The sequence below is a fragment of the Amblyraja radiata genome, chromosome 1 (assembly GCF_010909765.2).
Source record: "Amblyraja radiata isolate CabotCenter1 chromosome 1, sAmbRad1.1.pri, whole genome shotgun sequence".
NCBI lineage: Eukaryota > Metazoa > Chordata > Chondrichthyes > Rajiformes > Rajidae > Amblyraja > Amblyraja radiata.
The window spans coordinates 176,797,710-176,817,794 of NC_045956.1; the positions used below are offsets into that span (position 1 = coordinate 176,797,710).

The 20,085-nt window shown below is 43.5% G+C and overlaps 1 protein-coding gene across 2 annotated transcripts in view; it reads right to left on the reverse strand.

The window, feature by feature from the left end:
- Positions 1-6,304: 6,304 nt before the first annotated feature.
- atrn (attractin) overlaps positions 6,305-20,085 on the reverse strand; it is a 358,557-nt gene continuing 344,776 nt past the window's right edge. For both annotated transcript variants that reach the window (XM_033035556.1, XM_033035562.1), the window contains exons 28-29: positions 13,292-13,406; positions 6,305-9,042 (exon numbers count right to left, since the gene is read on the reverse strand). In XM_033035556.1, coding sequence (XP_032891447.1) covers positions 8,918-9,042; positions 13,292-13,406 — 240 coding nt within the window. In that variant the 3' untranslated portion in view covers positions 6,305-8,917. The remainder of the gene's footprint in view (positions 9,043-13,291; positions 13,407-20,085) is intronic.

Genomic DNA, 20,085 nt, shown 5'->3' on the forward strand with positions numbered 1-20,085 from the left:
ACTCTGTGTTTTCGCCGGGTGAAAGGCTTGCAGGTTTGTAGGTTAATTAGGCTCCACAAATTGCCCCTCCATCATTGGCGGTCACTCGAAACAAGCATGACTGTCCTCTCCTCTCCATAGGGTCGTCTATAGAGGCCGATCCGCAATCCACACACCTTGGTGCAACGTGGGCAATGGAGACTGGCGGTGGTTGGTAGTCGTCGAGCCCCCTTCTCTCTCTCCTTACGGTGCTGTCGCTTTGTCTCTGCGTTTCGTGACGTGCAGCTCCTTCCTGCATGGATTTCCTCCAGGAGCGCCTGTCCTGTGCAATGTGCTCCCAGTTGCTTGATGTGATGTGGGATTTCTTCAGGCTGTTCTTGATGTTGTCCTTGAAGCGTTTCTTTGGCCCGCCAGGAGCTCGCTGGCCTTCCTTCAATTGAGAGTACAGGATTTGTTTAGGGAGATGTGTGTTGGACATGGCCAGTCCATCGAAGTTGGTGCTGTATTATTGTGGTGGTGATGCTGGTCATGTTGGCTTCCTCCACAATGCTGATGTTGGTGCGTTTGTCCTCCCAGCTGATCCTCAGCATCTTTCGTAAGGACCTTTGATGGTATTGTTCCAGGGCTCTCTCCAATGTGTAGGGAATGGATGTGAAAGTGGAATAACATAGAATGAGTGTGAGCTAAACCACTATGGTTACTGTGTTGTGTTTTGCACGACCATGGTCTAGTTTGCTTTGAATCATTTATTGCATTTTTATTGCTGAAGTAATTGTGCCCAATGTGCTGTAAAGTTGCAGTAAGAATCCCATTGTTCTGATTCATATATATTGTATTAGCTGAAGCATTGCCACACCTGAAAGAGCCACTGCCTCACAGTGCCAGAGGCCTGAGTTTGATCCTGACCTTGGGTGCAGGCTTTGTGGAGTTTCCACGCTCTCTCTTGTGACCATGCGTTTCCGCCGGGTACTCGGGTTTCCTCCCACATCTCAAAGACGTGTAAGTTTGTAGGTTAATTGGACTCAACAAATTACCCCTAGTGTGTAAGTAGTGGATGCGTAAGTGCAATAACATAGAACTAGTGTGAACGGGTGAGCAATGGTCAGTGTGGACTTGGTGGGCCTGTTTCCATGCTGTATCTCTAAACTAAACATTATTGACTCTTGAAATGGCTGCCTTCTCCGCCATAAACATAAAGGGCGGCGTGGTGGTGCAGCGGTAGAGTTGCTGCCTTACAGCGCCAGAGACCTGGGTTTGATCCTGACCACAGGTGCTGTCTGTACGGAGTTTGTACATTCTCCCCGTGACCTGCATGGGATTTCTCCGAGATCTTCGGTTTCCTCCCACACTTCGAAGACGTACAGGTTTGTACTATAATTGGCTTGGTATAAGTGTAAATTGTCCCTAGTGTGTGTAGGGTAGTGTTAATGTGCGGGGATCGCTGGTCGGCGCGTACTCGGTGGGCCGAAGGTCCCGTTCCTTGCTGCTCCAACAGCCTATGAACTTACGTATGTGAGCATGCATTTATTAGAGTGCTTTGTGATCTTCAGCCTACCCAAAGCCTTTTACAGGCAACAAATATCTCATGGTATCAGCTCTCGTAGGTTGCAAGAGTATCACAAAGAGAACAATTTTTATTTCAGTGAAATTTCTTACTTTATTTACATATGTCGTACAGGTTTTTTTTTGTGTAAAGTATGGGTCTTTTTTCTCCCCACACGTTGAAATCTTCCATTATTTTCATTTCTATTCAAATTTCAACCGTTAAATTAGATGTTATTTTACAATACAAAAATTATATGAAAAAGTGCAATCCTAAATTCCCCCCCCCCCCCCCCCCCTCAAATCTCTCTCGCAGTGAAACAGTTTACAATACTTACTTATGATATTTACATAACAGTGCAATCAATGCTAAATTATACATATTAACAAACTACTCATTTTATGCACATGGAATGAAGAGACAGGAAGAACATTCTGGGAGCAGCAAGTTAAGACTTTGCAGAAAAACTTAGATTCTGTGACTTTTTTGTTTTGCACAATTTGTGGTTCAGGATGAACATTATTCACGGGTGAAGGAAATGGTTCATCGAAAAACAATGGTCCCAGGACTTCCGTCCAAGGTTTATTTTGCACGTAAGGTGTGAAGACAACACCTTTATAGAAACTGAAGGGGAGGAGAGAACTTAGCATTATCTTCCCGAGCAGCCATTCAATATGCACTTTTTGTCGCCGTATGTGTAACAGCCCCAGTAAGCAAGGGCCTTGATTTTCTAGTCACTCTACAAGATGGAATTATGGAATTAATGGAATCAAGGGACATGGATAAAAAGCAGGAACGGGGTACTGATTCAGCCATGATCATAATTGAATGACAGTGTTGACTCGAAGGGCCGAATGGCCTCCTCCTGCACCTACTTTCTATGTTTAATCCAATGCAAAAATTGGTTATAAAAACCCACAACATGGAATCGGACATCTTCAGTCATTATTGACCATAACCCTCAGGCTGCAAGTGATTGCCAGGCTTTTTTTCTATGATAAATATAATAAAAACAAATTGAAACTTTCAGAATTTCCAAAATCCTCTTGAATCTATGTTGAACAGAAGGGCGATTTTGTACGTTGCTAAATTATTTTGTTCCAATTCTTCAGCATCATACTTCCTTATTGTTTCAAGTTGACTGGTCACTTTTAAAAAGAAATGTTGAAAGCAAAAGATCCCAACTATTTGGCTATTTACTAGTTTCACTGTCGTCCCATTGAGTTTCACTGTCTGTATAATTTGTTATCACCTAGCCTGTAGCCAACAATGGACCATTGTGGGCTCCACCTTTCCTCGTTCATCGCTCCTTTTTGCATATCTTTCATTCATTTGTTCTATATCACTGTCTATACCTCTCGTTTACTTTTCCCCTGGCTCTCAGTCTGAAGCAGTACCTCGACCCGCAATGTCACCTATTCCTTTTCACCAGAGATGCTGCCTGACCCGCTGAGTTACTCCAGCTTTTTGTGTCTATCTTTGGCTATTTTCATTGTTCTTTTCCGTGAAGGTGAATTTGGGTGTGGTTTGAGTCGACGGAACCAAGCTGTGAATGGCTGCAAAAGGCTGTTCCCATTGTGCTCCTTCACAATAGGTAGATGTGTGACTATATTCGGTGATTGTACACAACAAAGAAAAGGGCATCATCTACAAGACAGTGTATGTAGGTTTTCAATTGTTCACCACAGGTGGTATTGTGTGGGACTTTCATTAAAGTGTGGTATTTATAAAGCAGGTATTACACTATCATTAATCACGCATCTAGAATTAGCTTTGTGAGTGTCACATTAAGTTAAAACTCCTTTCAAATCAGATAGATCTCCCCGGGTGGCAATCAGATAAACATGTGGACAATTTTTGGAGCACAGTGGCGGAGCAGTAGAGTTGCTTCCTTACAACGCCAGAGACTCGGGTTCGATCCTGACTGCGGGGTGCTGTGCGATTGTACGCTCTCCCCGTGACCTGCGTGGGTTTTCTCTGGGTGCTCTGGTTTCCCCCCACACTCCAAAGACGTACAAGTTTGTAGATTAATTGGCTTTAGTAAAAATTGTAAATTGTCTCTAGTATGTAGGATAGTGCTAGTGTATGGGGATCGCTGGTCGGCGTGGACTCCGCGCTGTATCTCTAAACTAAACTAAATTCTGTCTGGGAAAATTCTGTCCAGCACACGATGAAAAACTGAAATACAAGCATGGGTGCAAGGATTGAGAAGAAAGGCCGATTGTTGAAAACTCATTATTCATGAACTGTTTGAGCAGTTTAAGCTAATTAGTAAGGGGTGGGTGGAGATCGTGAGAAGTCACTACTTCTACACATTGTACAAACAAGGACCCATGCAAAACATGCTGCAGCAGCTTCTCAGCTGTGTCATTGCAATACCCTAGTATAAAGACACTTTACACCAACTTACAAGCTGCACATTTCTGTCCATGTATGTCAACGTTTCCCGAAGAATACAGTACTCCCAAAATTACTTTAAAATCCACAAAGGTCTAACGGCTCCAAAGGGTTGTACCTGCAAGTCTGATGCGCTGATTAAGGTCGTCTCCAAATTAAGGATTTTAAACAAAAACGTGTGTTGGTAAAAACTTGACTACATGCCTTGGGGACCTCCCACGCTGGGAGTTTCACAAATATTATTTTAGTTTAGTTAACGTTAGAGATATGGTGCGGAGACAGGCCCTTTGGCCCACGGAGTCCATACTGGCCCTTGGATTATGGTTTAGAATATACCTTTTCATTATATTCTGCCCATGCACTTTTAAAAAGTATACATTCTGGGCACCATATTATAGGAAAGATATTGTCAAGCTGGAAAGGGTACAGAGATTTACAAAGATGTTGCTAGGACTCGAGGTTCCTGAGCCATGGGGAGAGGTTGAGGACGAGGACTCTATTCCTTGGAGCGCAGGAGGATCAGGGTGATCTTATAGAGTTGCATTTCGTTGTCTCTGTACTGTACACTGACAATGACAATTAAAATTGAATCTGAATCTGAGTTGTACAAAATCATGTGAGGAATAGATCAGGTAGACACACAGAGTCTCATGCCGAGAGTAGGGGAGTCAAAAACCAGCTGACATAGGTTTAAGGTGAGGGGGGAAAGATTTAATTGGAATCCGAAGGGTTATTTTTTCACACAAAGGGTGGTGGATGTATGGAATGAGCTGCTGGAGGAGGTAGTTGAGGTAAGTACTATCGCAATGTTTAAGATATTTAGACAGGTATTTGGATAGGACAGGTTTAGAGAGATATGGGCCAAACGCAGGCAGGTGGGATTAGTGTAGATGGGGCATGTTGGCCGGTGTGGGCAAGTTGGGCCGAAGGGCCTGTTTCCATTCTGTATCACTCTATGAGAAATACTCCCAGTTTGGTGTGATTCTCCAATCCAACTGGTGTTAAGATTTTCAAACTACTGCTCTGAAGGTGACCTGTTGGCTTTCTTTAGAAAGGATGCCCATAATAGGCCCATCTCCTTTCCAGCAACTTGCTCTTACAACATAAAGCACGAGTGATTACCTGGATGTGTGAAAAATTACACTGAAGCAATAGGTTTAGTTTTAGTTTTTGTTTAGAGATACAGCATGGAAACAGGCCCTTCAGCCCACCGCATCCACTCTGACCCACAATCACCCATACATTAGTTCAACATTATCCCACTTTTGCATCCTACACATTCGGGGCAATAAACCTACCCGCATGTCTTTGGGATGTGGGAGGAAACCGGAGCACCCAGAGGAAACCAACGTGGTCACACAGGGAGAACCGGCAAACTCCGCACAGACAGCACCCAAGGTCAGGATCGAACCCGGGTCTCTAGTGCTACTGTGCTGCCCTCTCATTCATGGGTTCTGCATGATCTAGAAGGAAATTGGAGCTTCTGATTTTAGATGTAAGTGCTGGAGTCTTAGTATTGCGCTTAAGACAATGACAGTTCAATATAGTCGCCACATTTTCAAGCGTGCCATGAGCAGTAATTTATTGGGAGAAGCACTGATGAATGGGGAGTGGATGAGGAGAAATGTTACCTTTCAGGAAAAAAAGCACAGTAAATCCTGGGTATAATGGACCATTTCGAGGGAAATGTCCGCTATAACCAAGTAAGAGATTCGATTCAATCACTCCAAGAATCAATGTGCTGCTTTCAAATACAACGTTCTTTTTAACAGCTAAAAATTTATTTTTGATACTACAAGCTAAAGATACCTAGGGTTGTTTGTTACGTTGTTTAATTGAGTCAAGTGCCAATTGAATCGATTGGTTGTCAATTCCAATGCCTCGTCAATTTCAAAACCATGCCAATTTTCATGCCTTGTCAATTTCAATCCCTTGCCTATTTCAATGCCTTGTCAATTTCTATGCCTTGCCAATTTCAATGCCTTGTACATTTCAATGCCTTGCCAAGTTCAATGCCTTGTTAATTTCAATAGCCTCCACAGTGTAACTAGCCGCCTGTGCTCTTAAAGAGAGAGAACCAAAATCCATTATAGAGGTCAGTAATAATGGGGGATTACTGTGTTTGCTTGTGAACTAGACTGAAGCCACCCCAGGCTCTCTTCATCAATAGCTAGACACTGCAGACAGAGAATAAAATGAAAAGGAAAGGGTTAAAATACTGTGACAAAAAAAAAGGTAATTCTGCTTCCCTATAAAATACAATATTCAACATGTTAATTTCACCAGACAATTCGTTTGGTTTAGATCTTTCCGACTTCCCTTTCAATTCAAATTTACTTCTCCATGAATGATTACAGATGGCAGCTGATGAATTCTCAAAGCCTTAGTATGAAACATAGTATTTAATAGATGTGACTACAGCATCCAGACATTAAAAGATCAAAGAATGTACTACATAACCAATTAATCAGACAAGTGTACATTATCAGGTTGCTTGCGATGTATAGACAATGTTCAAATATTTCAGGCATCTTTGTTTCCTTCCGTTTACTCCACTGAATTTTTGGGAAGGATTTAGATTCCAGTTTTTCCTCGTGTTGGTAGGAAATCCGTGTTTTAGTGGCCATTAGATACTTTTAAGATGCCAAAGTTTGAAGCAACGTTTTGAAAGAAAAATGCCCTGATTTCATATCCACATCAGTTGGTACAATCGTTGACAGCACAGTTGGACGAGGAGAGTTGAAATTGTATTACAGTAAGACATCTTGCCTTCTTTCTTTCCACCCTATTTCCCCAGCGCAAGTCAACTGGACAGAATATCTCCCCGGAGTGTAGGGTTTGTGCACTGACCTTTGATCTTAGGAGGAATCCTGAGTTGAATAATCGAGATGAATGAGACTGGTACGCAGCGAGCTGTTGCCGTTGCTGCAGAAGCCCCTTGCATTTAACCACTTCCAACAGTTCAGGTTTCTTGTGTTAATTATGAATCATTGCCATTTATGCAGCTTCAGAACGGAGCGAGTTCTATGTACATTTGATCCATCTTTGAGTGCTTTAATTTACCATGTCAGATAGCCATCAGGTCACAGTCATAATTACATTTCTGGGTCATTTGAAACCCATGAATTAAGTAAGCTCCAGTTAAATGTTCCGATAATTCCGAGTCTCAAAACGGCAACATTAAATTGATTTATCATGCACTTTTGTTAGTTTTCCATTAGTAAAATGCAATATCAACAGCTTGACTCAAGGGAATGAATCTGAAACAGTTGCTCGCACTTAAAATCTGGAATTAATATTTCAGTGTCAGGAAATGCTGGAAGCATGCTCCAGGTATCTGAGAGGAAAAAAGGGTTTAACATTTTGGAGGCAAACTGTCTTTGATTAAGAGAAGCTAATCGAGATGAACATGATACTTGGGTCTGCAGAAGGGCCGGGCTTGCAACTCTTCCATTTGGTCTCCCTGCAATTGCCGACCTGGCTGGGTGTTTCCAACATCTTCAGCTTCCATAGACTTGGGCCGTTTGACGTTTCCACTCCTTTGACCACAACATCGCTGGCTCGGCATTCAGCAGCAAAGAATAACCTAGAGATACTTCACGACCTCACCAGCCAGCCCTAAGACCACAGTTTAAAAAAAAATATATATATATTATATATATATATATATATATATATATAATATATATATATATCTCAAGGCAAATAATATTGCTCTCATCCATTAAAAGGTAGCGCAACAGCACAGAAAACAAAAACACTGGATGCTTTATCTGACACGGTTTTGCTAGTGTTACAAAATGTTAAGGAGATGACATCCAGCATAGTGCACCCGAATCACTGAGGAACAGATCCACCGAGTTATTGTGGTAAAGCGGATAACTACAATGGGTGAAGGTCTTTTATTTTCCTGTTTCTCATGATAGCTTATATTGGGATCAAGATATAATTTTGATCGAGCATCACTAGACATGCAAGCTACTTCCAGAGGTGAACTGTTCCTTACTGCCCTGTCGAGAGCAGCTATACCGTGATTACGAGCCAAGCTGATACAGACCATTTCTCTTCCACAAGACATCCTTAACTTTCACTGTTTAGGGCAAATATAAAATGTAATGCCAATTTGCTTTGCTTTTTTGTTTTCGGGACAAATAAAATAACGAAAAATCAGCTTGCTTTCCATTTTGTACGTCTTACCATGTTCCCTGTAAAATAAATAAATATACCCGGCCTCCTGCCCGCCTGAACCTGACTACAGAGAGAAGAACAAGAATCAGCTGATAGTGTTATTCCAATAAAATGTGTTTAGTTTTGCAGCTTCCTTATAAGGTTTCTGGAGGCTATGAAAGTTGTAATTGAAGTTATCTTGGAAGACTACTGTTGGGTTTATATCTAAACTGAGGTATGTTTATACACTTCCCTGTGTTGATACAACCTGCGACCATTCTAAATCAGAGCTGGAATCCTAAGCAAGCCAAGCCAGACGGTCTTCACTTCCCTCTACCGCCCTCCGAAAGAGAGGACGATAATCTGCTGCAGTAGTCAGAACCAAGGAACGTCACGCCCATTAACATCCGCCACTATGTCTCTTGGATTATACAGAGTCATTTTGTCCAAAGTGCCTTGTGAAGAATCAAAGTATTTGAAAGACCAGACGCCACCGCCTTTGAACATAGTTTTCCCTGTTCCTCTGGACAATTCTATCACAATAGTTTTCACTAGGTGAACGCAAAGGCAAAAGCAAAAAGGTGGGCTGATGAGAAAACTTGGTCTCGGAGACATAGATACTAGCACGTAATCTTCTGTAAGAAAGTCGCAGACATGCAGGTTGGGGGGGGGGGGGGGGGAGCAGATGGAGATTTCTGTGTTTCTCAAAATGGTTTTAGTTTTTGTGTTTGGCCATAATCTCAGAACAGAAGGTGGACCGGCTCCTCAAGCTAAGTTTTCTTGTTTTTCAAAAAAAAAGTATTCGGGCTTGACAAAGGAGGATTGACAGCATCAGATGCAAGTGCCTGGCTGTGCAGGGGGAAGGTGTTTCCTATTCCGCATCGCTCCGGATTTCTCTTTGTGATCCAGGGACTTCTGTTGGGAGATGTCTACCAATGCACTGGCTGCAGCAAGACCTGTGGAAAGGAGACACCAAAAAACAAAGCGTTAGTCCGTCGAAAGAGCAAAACGTTGACGTGATGAGTTCCATTAGGTTGCTCAGTCGGCAAGGGTGCAGAGAAGATTCGCTTAGTTTATTTTAATTTAATGTCACATGTACCAAGATACAGTCCATTCAGAAAGTATTCAGACCCCTTCATTTTTTTCACATTTTGTTACGTTATTTTAAAATGGATCAAATTCTTTTTTTTAAAATCATCAATCTACACACAATACCCCCGAATGAAGAAGCGAAAACAGATGTTTAGAATTTTTTGCAAAATAATTTAAAAAAAATTGAAAAATCACATTTACATAAGTATTCAGACCCTTTGCTATGACACTCAAATTTGAGCTTCGGTTTATCCTGTTTCCATTGATTATCCTTGAGATGTTTCTACAACTTGGAGTCCACCAGTGGTAAATTAAATTGATTGGACATGATTTGGAAAGGCACACACCTGTCTATATAAGGTCCTACAGTTGACAGTGCATGTCAGAGCAAAAAACAAGCCATGAAGACGAAGGAATTGTCCGTTGACTGTCCGAGACAGGATTGTGTCGAGACACAGATCTGGGGAAGGGTATAAAACAATTTCTGCAGCATTGCAGGTCCCGAAGAGCACAGCGGCCTTCTTTGTTGTAAAACCAAGAATTAATAGGAACCTGAGGGGCAACTTTCTTTTTTACATAAAGGGTGGTAGGTATATGGAGTGAGCTGCAGGAAGAGGCATTTGAGGCTGGTACTATCGCGATGTTTAAAAAATATTGGGACAGGTACGTGGGTAGGACAGGTTAAAAGAGATATGGGCTAAACGCGGACAGATGGGAGTAGTGTGGATGGGGAATGTTGGTCGGCGAGGGGCCTGTTTCAATTCTGTATGACCCAATGAGGTGGAAGAGTGATTCCAGGTCTATTTCCCTCATCCATATTTTCAGATTTCCTGCCCTCGGTTAGATAATTAAACAAAAGGCGTACGAAGGGGGGGAGGCAGTTCCCTCAGATGGATACAATATTTGAGGACAGGAGGAGAATTCAGGGATGGTCTTTGGTTTCCTCCCGCACACCAAGGCCGCACAGGTTTGTAGGTTAATTGGCTTGGTAAAATTGTAGATTGTCCTTGGTGTGTGCAGGATAGCGTTAATGTGCGGGGATCGCTGGTCGGTACTGGCTCAGTGGGCCAACGGGCCTGTTTCCGCACTGTATCGCTAAACTAAACTAAATACCATTATATGAATTTGCTCGGAGAAAATGAAAACGATGATCTTGTCAATTGTCTAAATGGCGTCTGCTGATCATGTCACTTGGGACACACTCTCTCTCATTGCAATTAACAAGTGATCAAGAGTTGACTCGATCTTGGAGATGGAGACACTAGTGAAGTGATCCTCCTAAAGTTTGAATTCCCATTAAAGGAGGATGCTGACACTCAGGATCCGGTTCCTGAAAAGCCCAGAGGTGAAAATATACTCCCGATGTGACTCCGCCAGTGTTTAGTCTATTGTCACGTGTACCGAGGTACAGTGAAAAGCTTTTGTTGCGTGCTAAATAGACCGCGGAAAGACAATACACGATTACAATCGAGCCATTCTCAGTGCACACGATAAAGGGAATAAAGTAAGAAATGTTGCTGTAGGAGTAGAGATTTAAAAGAGAGGAGAGATTATAATGTGCGAGTTCCCGGAGAAAACCCACGCGGTCATAGGGAGAACATACAAACTCCATACAGACAGCACCCATAGTCAGAATTGAACCCGGGTCTCTGGCGCTATAAGGCAGCAACGCTACCGCCACGCATCCGTTCCACCCTGTAGAAATAGTCTAGAACTTATTCAAAGGTACACAAAAATGCTGGAGAAACTCAGCGGGTGCAGCAGCATCTATGGAGCGAAGGAAATAGGTAATGTTTCGGGCCAAAACCCTTCCTCAAACCCTTTTGAAGAAGGGTTTTGGCCCAAAATGTTACCTATTTCCTTCGCTCCATAGATGCTGCTGCACCCGCTGAGTTTCTCCAGCATTTTTGTGTACCTTCGATTTTACAGCATCTGCAGTTCCTTCTCGAACTTATTCAAGTCTGGGATGGTGAAAACAGGCGTGTACTGAGGATTCAGTGCCGGCATCAGCACATCCGAGGACAACCCTTGGCCAGAAATTAGACAGGGTGAGTGAAGTTGAACAAAAAGAATATTGATTTTTCTTTGAAGCAGACTTTGAAACACACTAGAGATCAAAAACCAATTTAGAGCATTGTACAGAAAGAAGATATTATCTTCAAACGGCTTTAACCATCCCTGAATAGAATGAAACAATGCAATTTATGAAAGTGTGAAAAGCTATGCGGTGAAGGTTTCTCGATGAATATGCCTTCAGTATGAAGATGGAGCTTTGCCTTATTATTTTACGAAAATGAGTTCACACAAATAAAAAGTTGAAGAGGGTGGCACGGTGGCGCAGCGGTAGAGTTGCTGCCTTGCAGTGCCAGAGACCCGGGTTTGATCCAGATTACGGGCGCTGTCTGTACGGAGTTTGCACGTTCTCCCCGCAACCCGTATAGAAGTTGGGATGTAATGTTAAAATTGTACAAGGCATTGGTGAGGCCAATTCTGGAGTATGGTGTACAATTTTGGTCGCCTAATTATAGGAAGGATGTCAACAAAATAGAGAGAGTACAGAGGAGATTTACTAGAATGTTGCCTGGGTTTCAGCAACTAAGTTACAGAGAAAGGTTGAACAAGTTAGGGCTTTATTCTTTGGAGCGCAGAAGGTTAAGGGGGGACTTGATAGAGGTTTTTAAAATGATGAGAGGGATAGACAGAGTTGACGTGGAAAAGCTTTTCCCACTGAGAGTAGGGAAGATTCAAACAAGGGGACATGACTTGAGAATTAAGGGACTGAAGTTTAGGGGTAACATGAGGGGGAACTTCTTTACGCAGAGAGTGGTAGCTGTGTGGAATGAGCTTCCAGTGAAGGTGGTGGAGGCAGGTTCGTTTTTATCATTTAAAAATAAATTGGATAGTTATATGGATGGGAAAGGAATGGAGGGTTATGGTCTGAGCGCAGGTATATGGGACTAGGGGAGACTATGTGTTCGGCACGGACTAGAGGGGTCGAGATGGCCTGTTTCCGTGCTGTAATTGTTATATGGTTATATGGTTAACCCATGGGTTTTCTCTGGGTGCTCCGGTTTCAATGGTGCTTTATTTCAACGGTCACTATTGTAAGGTTTCCTTCCACATTCTAAAGACGTGTAGAGTTGTTGGGTAATTGACCTCTGTAAATTGTGCCTAGTGTGTAGGGTGGAACTAGTGTATGGTTAATAGTTGGTCAGCGTGGATTCAGTGGAGCGGAGGATCTGATTCCACGCTGTATCTCTGAACTGACAGTTGGCAAACATGCATCATCGTTAGGCAGAAGACCAGAACGGAAAGAGGCAGTGAAGAGTAAAAAAAAAAGTTGAACTGTAAAATATTGAAATTCAGAGTTTAAAAGGGCCCTGTTCCAAATAACATGGCGATGAACTAGCAAACATTAACAGATCAGAGATGGGAACTTTGTTAAATAATTCATGGTTTGCATCAAAAGCCAGCTAGATTGGCAGGGTTTTTATCATGCAAGGGTATCAAGGGGTTGTGGATCAAAGATGGATGAGGCAGCATTGAGATACAGAGGGGAAATCACGGCAGATGAAATATCTTTTTGAGTCATTAAAACATGTATGTTTACTTCTATCTCTAAGCTAATAAAATAATCAGAAATCTTTTAACTTCCACCCTAGTCAAAGATCACGCTAGATAGCACAACACCTTGATGGTTTCCTTGCACCCTAAACCGTGACACCTTATACAGACACGTTTTTGATTTCAGCATTCGGATTATGTTAGAGATACAACGTGGAAACAGGCCCTTCGGCCCACCGCATCCGTGCCGCCCAGCGATCCCCGTACACTATGCCCCATGGGCAATTTATAGAAACCAATTAACCCACAAAGCTGCACGTCTTTGGAATGTGGGGAGGAAAGCCGAGCACTCTGAGAAAACCCATGCGGTCACAGGGAGAAGGTACAAACTCCGTGCAGACAGCACCCGTCGTCAGGATCTAACCTGGGTCTCTGGCGTTGTAAGCCAGCAACTCTGCGCCACTGTGCCGCCCACTGTTTGGCAAGTGTCAAAAATGGCTTAAAACATAATAACGATTGTTACAAATGAATTGGAATATTGTTACTAACCTGACTGTCCAGGCGGTGGGATTCCTCCCAATCCTCTTGGTAGTCGTACAAATATCGATAAGATAGCTGCTTTATTGCCAAAACACGGCTCTAATGCTATGGGCTTCGGGATACTCTGCAAGAGAAATAGAAATCATTTACTTTACAGACGACCACTCTTAAAACAGGCTGTGGGAACAGAACTATCAAATGGAATGGGAAATAATTCCAAAGTTAGACACACAAAGCTGGAGTAACTCAGCGGGTCAGGCAGTGAAGGAATAGGTGATTTTTCCATTCGAGATCCTTCTTCAGACTTCAGACAAATAATCCCATCTTTATGCCGTTGATAGAGTCTAAAGAATATTGTTATGCAAAGGAGCCTTCTGTCACCATATCAACTTACATTAAGGGAAAAAAGTGAAATGTAGCTTCATTTGTTCTCTTCAAGAATCAAACAATAGACAACAGGTGCAGGAGTAGGCCATTTGTCCCTTCGAGCCAGCACCGCCATTCACTGTGATCATGGCTGATCATCCTCAATCAGTACCACGTTCCTGCCTTTTCCCCATATCCATTGACTCCGCTATCTTTAAGAGCTCTATCTAACTTTCTCTTGAAAGCATCCAGAGAATAGGCCTCTACTGCCTTCTGAGGCAGAGAATTCCAGATTCACAACTCTCTGGATGAAAACATTTTTCTCATCTCTGTTCTAAATAAGTCTGCCCCTTATTTTTAAACTGTGGCCCCTGGTTCTGGACTCCCCCAACATTGGGAACACGTTTCCTGCCTCTAGTGTGTCCAATCCCTTAATAATCTTATATCTTTCAATAAGATCCCCTCTCATTCCTTCTAAATTCCAGGGAATACAAATATTCTACTTTGGAGAAAACTACAGCATAGAACAGAACACACAGTACAGCAGAGGTACAGGCCCTTCGGCCCACAATGTCTATGCCAAACTTAATACCACACATAATTCATATCCCTCCATTCCCAGGGAATACATTGTATGTGAACAAGAACAAGAACAAGACAAATCTTGGTGCCAAATGTTGCCTGACAACGTTAGACTTTAGATATACAATACAATGTGGAAACAGGGCCTTTGGCCCACTGAGTCCACGCCAACCCAGTTTTACAATTTATAATTTTTACCAAAGCCAATTAACCAACAAACCTGTATGTCTTTGGAGTGTGGGAGGAAAGCGGAGCTCCCGGGGAAAACCCACACAGTTACAGGGAGGCCGTAGAAACTTTGTACAGACAGCACCCATAGTCTGGCGCTGTAAGGCAGCAACTCTACCGCTGCGCCACCTTTAATCCTGGTTAACCACCTGTTTTGCAATAGGAGTTACAGCACCTTAACGCTGCAAATCTTGCTGTAAGTCCAATGTCCACAATGGGGTAGAGATGAATTGGACAGTACCCTAGCTTATGGAAGGACCGTTCAGCAGACTGATGACAGAAGGGAAGAAGCTGTCTGGTGGCGCGCAGTTTCTGCTTCTGTACCTTCTGCTGGTTTGGATCAGGGAGAAGGAAGAATGACCGGGGTGGGACAAGTCTTAAAGTAGGAGATTGTTATCATATATATTTGTTAATGTAGGAAGGAGATCCTTTTAAATCCAAGGCAACTGCATCATCAGCAATGGTGTCCAACAATTTTTTTAGAACGTATTTCCAAACAACCAATTAACACTTCAAATCCACATTGTAAGTAATAAGATTCCAGATTGTTTGCATTTTGGATTAAATTCAATGATGAATATAATATTGCATGAAGATTATTTTTATAAGTATGCACATCTTAGTCAACATAGATAATATCTAATTTGGTACATACTACATCACTTAGGTAGGTTACCTATTCTTTTCAACTCAGCTACTTATTCTAAACAGAGAGCAAATATGTAATACTGCTATTAATCAGTTTGAGGAGACGACAGGCTACAAATCAGAGTGTTTTTCAGTAACAGTCAAAACATATCAAAAGTTATATCATCACTCCAAAGTATACAGGTTAGGGGGTCAAGGTGGCGCAGTAGTAGAGTTGCTGCCTTACAGCGCCAGAGGCCCTGGATCAATCCTGACTACGGGTGCTGTCTGTACAGAGTTTGTACGTTTTGCTTGTGAGCGCGTGGTTTTCTCCAGGATCTTCGGTTTCTTCCCACACTCCAAAGACGTCCGGGTTTGTGGGTGAATTGGCTTGGTGTAAATGAAAATTGTCCCTAATGTGTGGAGGAGAGTGTTAATGTGCGGGGTGATCGCTGGTCGGCATAGTCTCGGTGGGCCGAAGGGCCTGTTTCCGTGCTGTGTCGCTAAACTGAACTGTTATCAATGATCAATTGTCCAAATCATACTAACCGACATCTGAACGTAAGAGATGTTGACGAGTTGACAAGCAATGCTCTTTGTGTGCAATACAAAAGGCAGTGCTCTTCTGACCACACAATTGCCTTTTGCTGGTTATCTCCCCTCTGGGTATTGCACATCTGCTGCCTATTATGGGAGAGTTTGCTTCCAAGTCAATCATACACTTGGAGCCACACGTGTTTTTTTTTTTCTGGTTCTTGTTTGTCTTACGGCAACCTGATCCAGAAGGGAACTCCGCTGATGCAAGAAGAGACAAGGCGACAGCTTAAGAAAACACTTATTATGCTCATTCTTTGAAATCAGTACAAGTGGGGAGCGGCACGGTGGCGCAGCTGGTAGAGCCGCTGCCTCACAGCTGCAAAGCCCCAGGTTCAATCCTTACCTCGGGTGCTGTCTGTGTGGAGTTTGCACGTTCTCTGTGTGTGTGGATTTTTTTGGATGCTCATGTTTTATCCCATGTCCCAATGACAAGCAGGCTATTATAAGTTGCCTCTGGTTCACAAGTTCACAAGTTATAGGAGTAGAATTAGGCCATTCGGCCCATCGAGTCTACTCCGCCATTTAATCATGGCTGATCTCTGCCTCCTAATCCTATTTTCCTTCCTTCCTTATCCCCATAAACCTTGACACTCGTTCTAATCAAGAATTTGTCTATCTCTGCCTTAAAAATATCCACTGGCTTGGCCTCCACAGCCCTCTGTGGCAATGAGTGCCACAGATTAACTACCCTCTGCCTAAAGAGGTTCCTCCTCACCTCCTTTCGAATAGAGCGCCCTCTTGTAGGTGTATACCTCTGTGTAGGTGACTGGCAGAATGTGGGTGGGGGTGTTTATGGGGAACGTGGGGAGAATTAAATTACATTAGTTGAAGGATGTGTAGTTTAGTTTAGTTTATTGTCACGTGTACCGAGATACAGTGAAAAGTTTTTGTCGTGCGTTAACCAGTCAGCGATAAGACAATACTGTAGTGGCCTGGACCAGGTCAGGAAAAGGCTAGACGCCAGGCACCTTCAGAAGTCCTTTAATCAAGCCTGGCAAACACACAGAACACCCCCGAGCAGCAACCGGGAAACCCCTTGGCCAGACAACCGACCCTGTCCCTCAAGAGCCGAGGGGGATGACCCAAGGAGTGGCCTAACCTCCACAATACATGATTAAAATCGAGCATCCACAATGTACAGATACATAATAAAGACAATAACGTGGGTAGGAAGGAACTGCAGATGCTGGTTTACACTGAAAATACACACAAGGCCGGAGAATAGGGTGGAGAGGGAAAGCTAGATCAGCCACGATTCAAAGGCGGAGACTTGATGGGCCGAATGGCCTTATTCTGCTCCTAGCACTTGTGAACTTGTGAACAAAATGCTGCTGTAACCCACCGGGTCAGGCAGCACCTCTGGAGAAAAAGAATAGGTGACGTTTCGGGTCAGAACCCTTGTTCAGAATATATTGAAGCATAATGTGAACACGATGGGCCAGAGGGTCTGTTTCTATGATGCATGTCTTTATGTTCTATCCTAAGCATGTTCGTGCCAATTCAGGCACCATCCAGGTTAAAGAGGTGTTGCATGATCTCTAGAGTTTTAAAACACAAACAGATAATGCCGGAAGAATACGGCAGGTCAGGCTGCATCTGTGCCAAGAAAAAATACTGGATGATTTTAGGTCTGAGATCTTTCAACAGAATTGAGAAAGAGAAACAAGTTAGTCAACGCAGCAGAGAAGGCAGGGGAAAGGGGGCATTTCTCTGATAGGGTGAGATAATGTGGTTAAGGGAAAGTTAAACTCCTTTATCTGTGGTTGCTGCTGTTGTGAAAGCTCTGCAGTGTTATATGGTAATCTAGTTTAGAGATACAGCATGGAAACAGGCCCTTCGACCCACCGAGTTGGTGCCGGCCAGCGATCCCTGCACACTAACACTATCCTACACACACGAGGGACAATTTACAATTATACCAAGCCAATTCAATTTCAAATCGGTATGTCTTTGGAATGTGGGAGGAAACTGGAGACCCCGGAGAAAACCCACGCAGGCCACGGGGAGAACGTACAAACCCCGTACAGACAAGCACCTGTAGTCAGGATCGAACCCGGGTCTCTGGCACTGTAAGGCAGCAACTCCACCAATGCGCCACCCTGCCGCCCTTGCAATGAAAGTAATGAGACATGACAGTCAGGATGACGAGGAATGACAAATGGCCAGTCTAGATACCACGGAAAGAATGACCAAGTTATGTAAGGATGAAAATTCAATTTCAACCTGCAGGCTATCTAAATGAAAAATGAGATGTTCCTTGAGTTTGTTGGGCGTTGTCGGAGTCACAGAGCTGTACAGCAAGGAAGCAGGCTCATCGGTCCACCCTCTGCATGCCAACCAAGCTGGCTTTCTGGGGTAGTGCCATTTGTCCGCATTTGGCCCATATCCCTCTCAACTGTTCCTTGCTGTAACAGTGAAGAGGCCTCAGACACAGAGGACATAATGGAAATAGGAAGGTGCATTAAACTGGCTGGGTGGCTCCCACGGACGGAACGAAGGTGTTTCACAAAGTGATCACCAGATCTGTTGTTCGGTTTCTCCAATGTAGGTAGAGATAGAAAGCTTAGTAACATGGTGTCAAGGCAATAACCTCCCCCTCGATGTCAGCAAGAGGAAGGAGCTAGTTCACGACCTCAGGAGGTGTGGTGGAGTACATGTCCCAATCAGCATCAATGGTGCCGAAGTGGAAATTGTTCAAAGCTTCAAGCTCCTGGCCATGAATATTACCAACAATCTTTCATTGACCAAGCACATTGAAGCAACAGTCTCTACATCCTCAGGAGACTGAGGATATAGGCATGTCTCCAATGACTCTTACAAACTTGTACAGATGCACCATAGAAACCACACTGTCAGGCTGCATCACAGCTTGGTTTGGGAACAGCTCTGGGCAAGGATGCAAGAAATCAAAGAGCAGTGTACAATGGAACTGCAGATGCTGGTTTACACAGAAGGTATACACAAAATGCTGGAGTAACTCAGCGGGACAAGCAGCATCTCTGGAAAGAAGGACTGGGTGACGTTTCAGGACAAGACCCTTCTTCAGACTTTTCCTTTTTCTCCAGAGATGCTGCCTGACCCGCTGAGTTATGCCCCTGTCCCACTTAGGAAACCTGAACGGAAACCTCTGGAGAATTTGCGCCCCACCCAAGGTTTCCCTGTGCGGTTCCCGGAGGTTGCAGGTGGTTGCCGGAGGTTGCAGGTAGTGGAAGCAGGTAGGGAGACTGACAAAAACCTCCGGGAACCGCACGGAAACATTGGGTGGGGCGCAAAGTCTCCAGAGGTTTCCGTTCAGGTCTCCTAAGTGGGACAGGGGCATCACTCCAGCATTTTGTGTCACCTATTCCTTTTCTCCAGAGATGATGCCTGATCCGCTGAGTTTCTCCAGCATTTTGTGTCTATCTTCGGTATAAACCAGCATCTGCAGTTCCTTCCTGCACACAATGAAGTGATCCTGTGTAGATTTATAGATTGCGGCATAATTTTCCTCTGAAAAGACCGCAATATTCTAGTTGCCGCAGCACACAAAATGATGCTGGGAGTATACAGAAGAATGAATATGCTGAAGAAATGACGACAGTTGCAGAGGCAATGTAAAATATTGCAACTTGAATAGCCTTTGTACAATGTGGACACTAACTGACTGGAAAGACCTGTGGTGAGAGTCAATTGTCGGAATTTGTCGGAATTTAAAGGAACCGAGGGACTGTGAAAAGCTGTCAACCCTCAGGAATAAATGAAACGGTGGAGCCGACGAGGGCAAATCCAGAATTAATCTGCAGAAACCGTGTTTCGTGAATGAGAGATCAATCAAACAGTCTGAAGGAAGTAGACAGTGACGACTTATTTAAATTCAGAAGCTGTTTCTTTTGGAAAAATAACATTTTGAGGTCTTTACCAGAATGCTGCCTGGATTAGAGGGCGAGGTTAGATGGACTTAAATTGTTGTCTCCGGGACATCGGAGGTTGGAAAGTAGATGGGAGACAAGATAGATAGGGTAGACAGTCAGAACCTTTATCCCAGGGTGGGAATGGCCAATACTGGACGGGTTTTTTTTGCCACGAGTAGTAGCTCTACTCAATAACCAAAAATCTGTAGACTCTTTTGCCCTGGTATTTTATATTATTCACATGTTTAATCGATATGTTTTAATTTTAATGTTTAACGTTTTATGTGTCATTCCTAACTGTCACAGTATGTCATGTCGTCACTTGCGGGCGGAGCACCAAGGCAAATTCCTTGTATGTGAATACTTGGTCAATAAACTTACTCATTCATTCATAAGGTGAGAGGGGGAAAGCTTAATAGAGATGTCCAGGGCAAGCTTTGTTTACAGAGGGTGATGGGGACATAGAGCGCATTGCCAGGGGTGGCGGTGGAGGAGGCAGATATGATAGCGGTG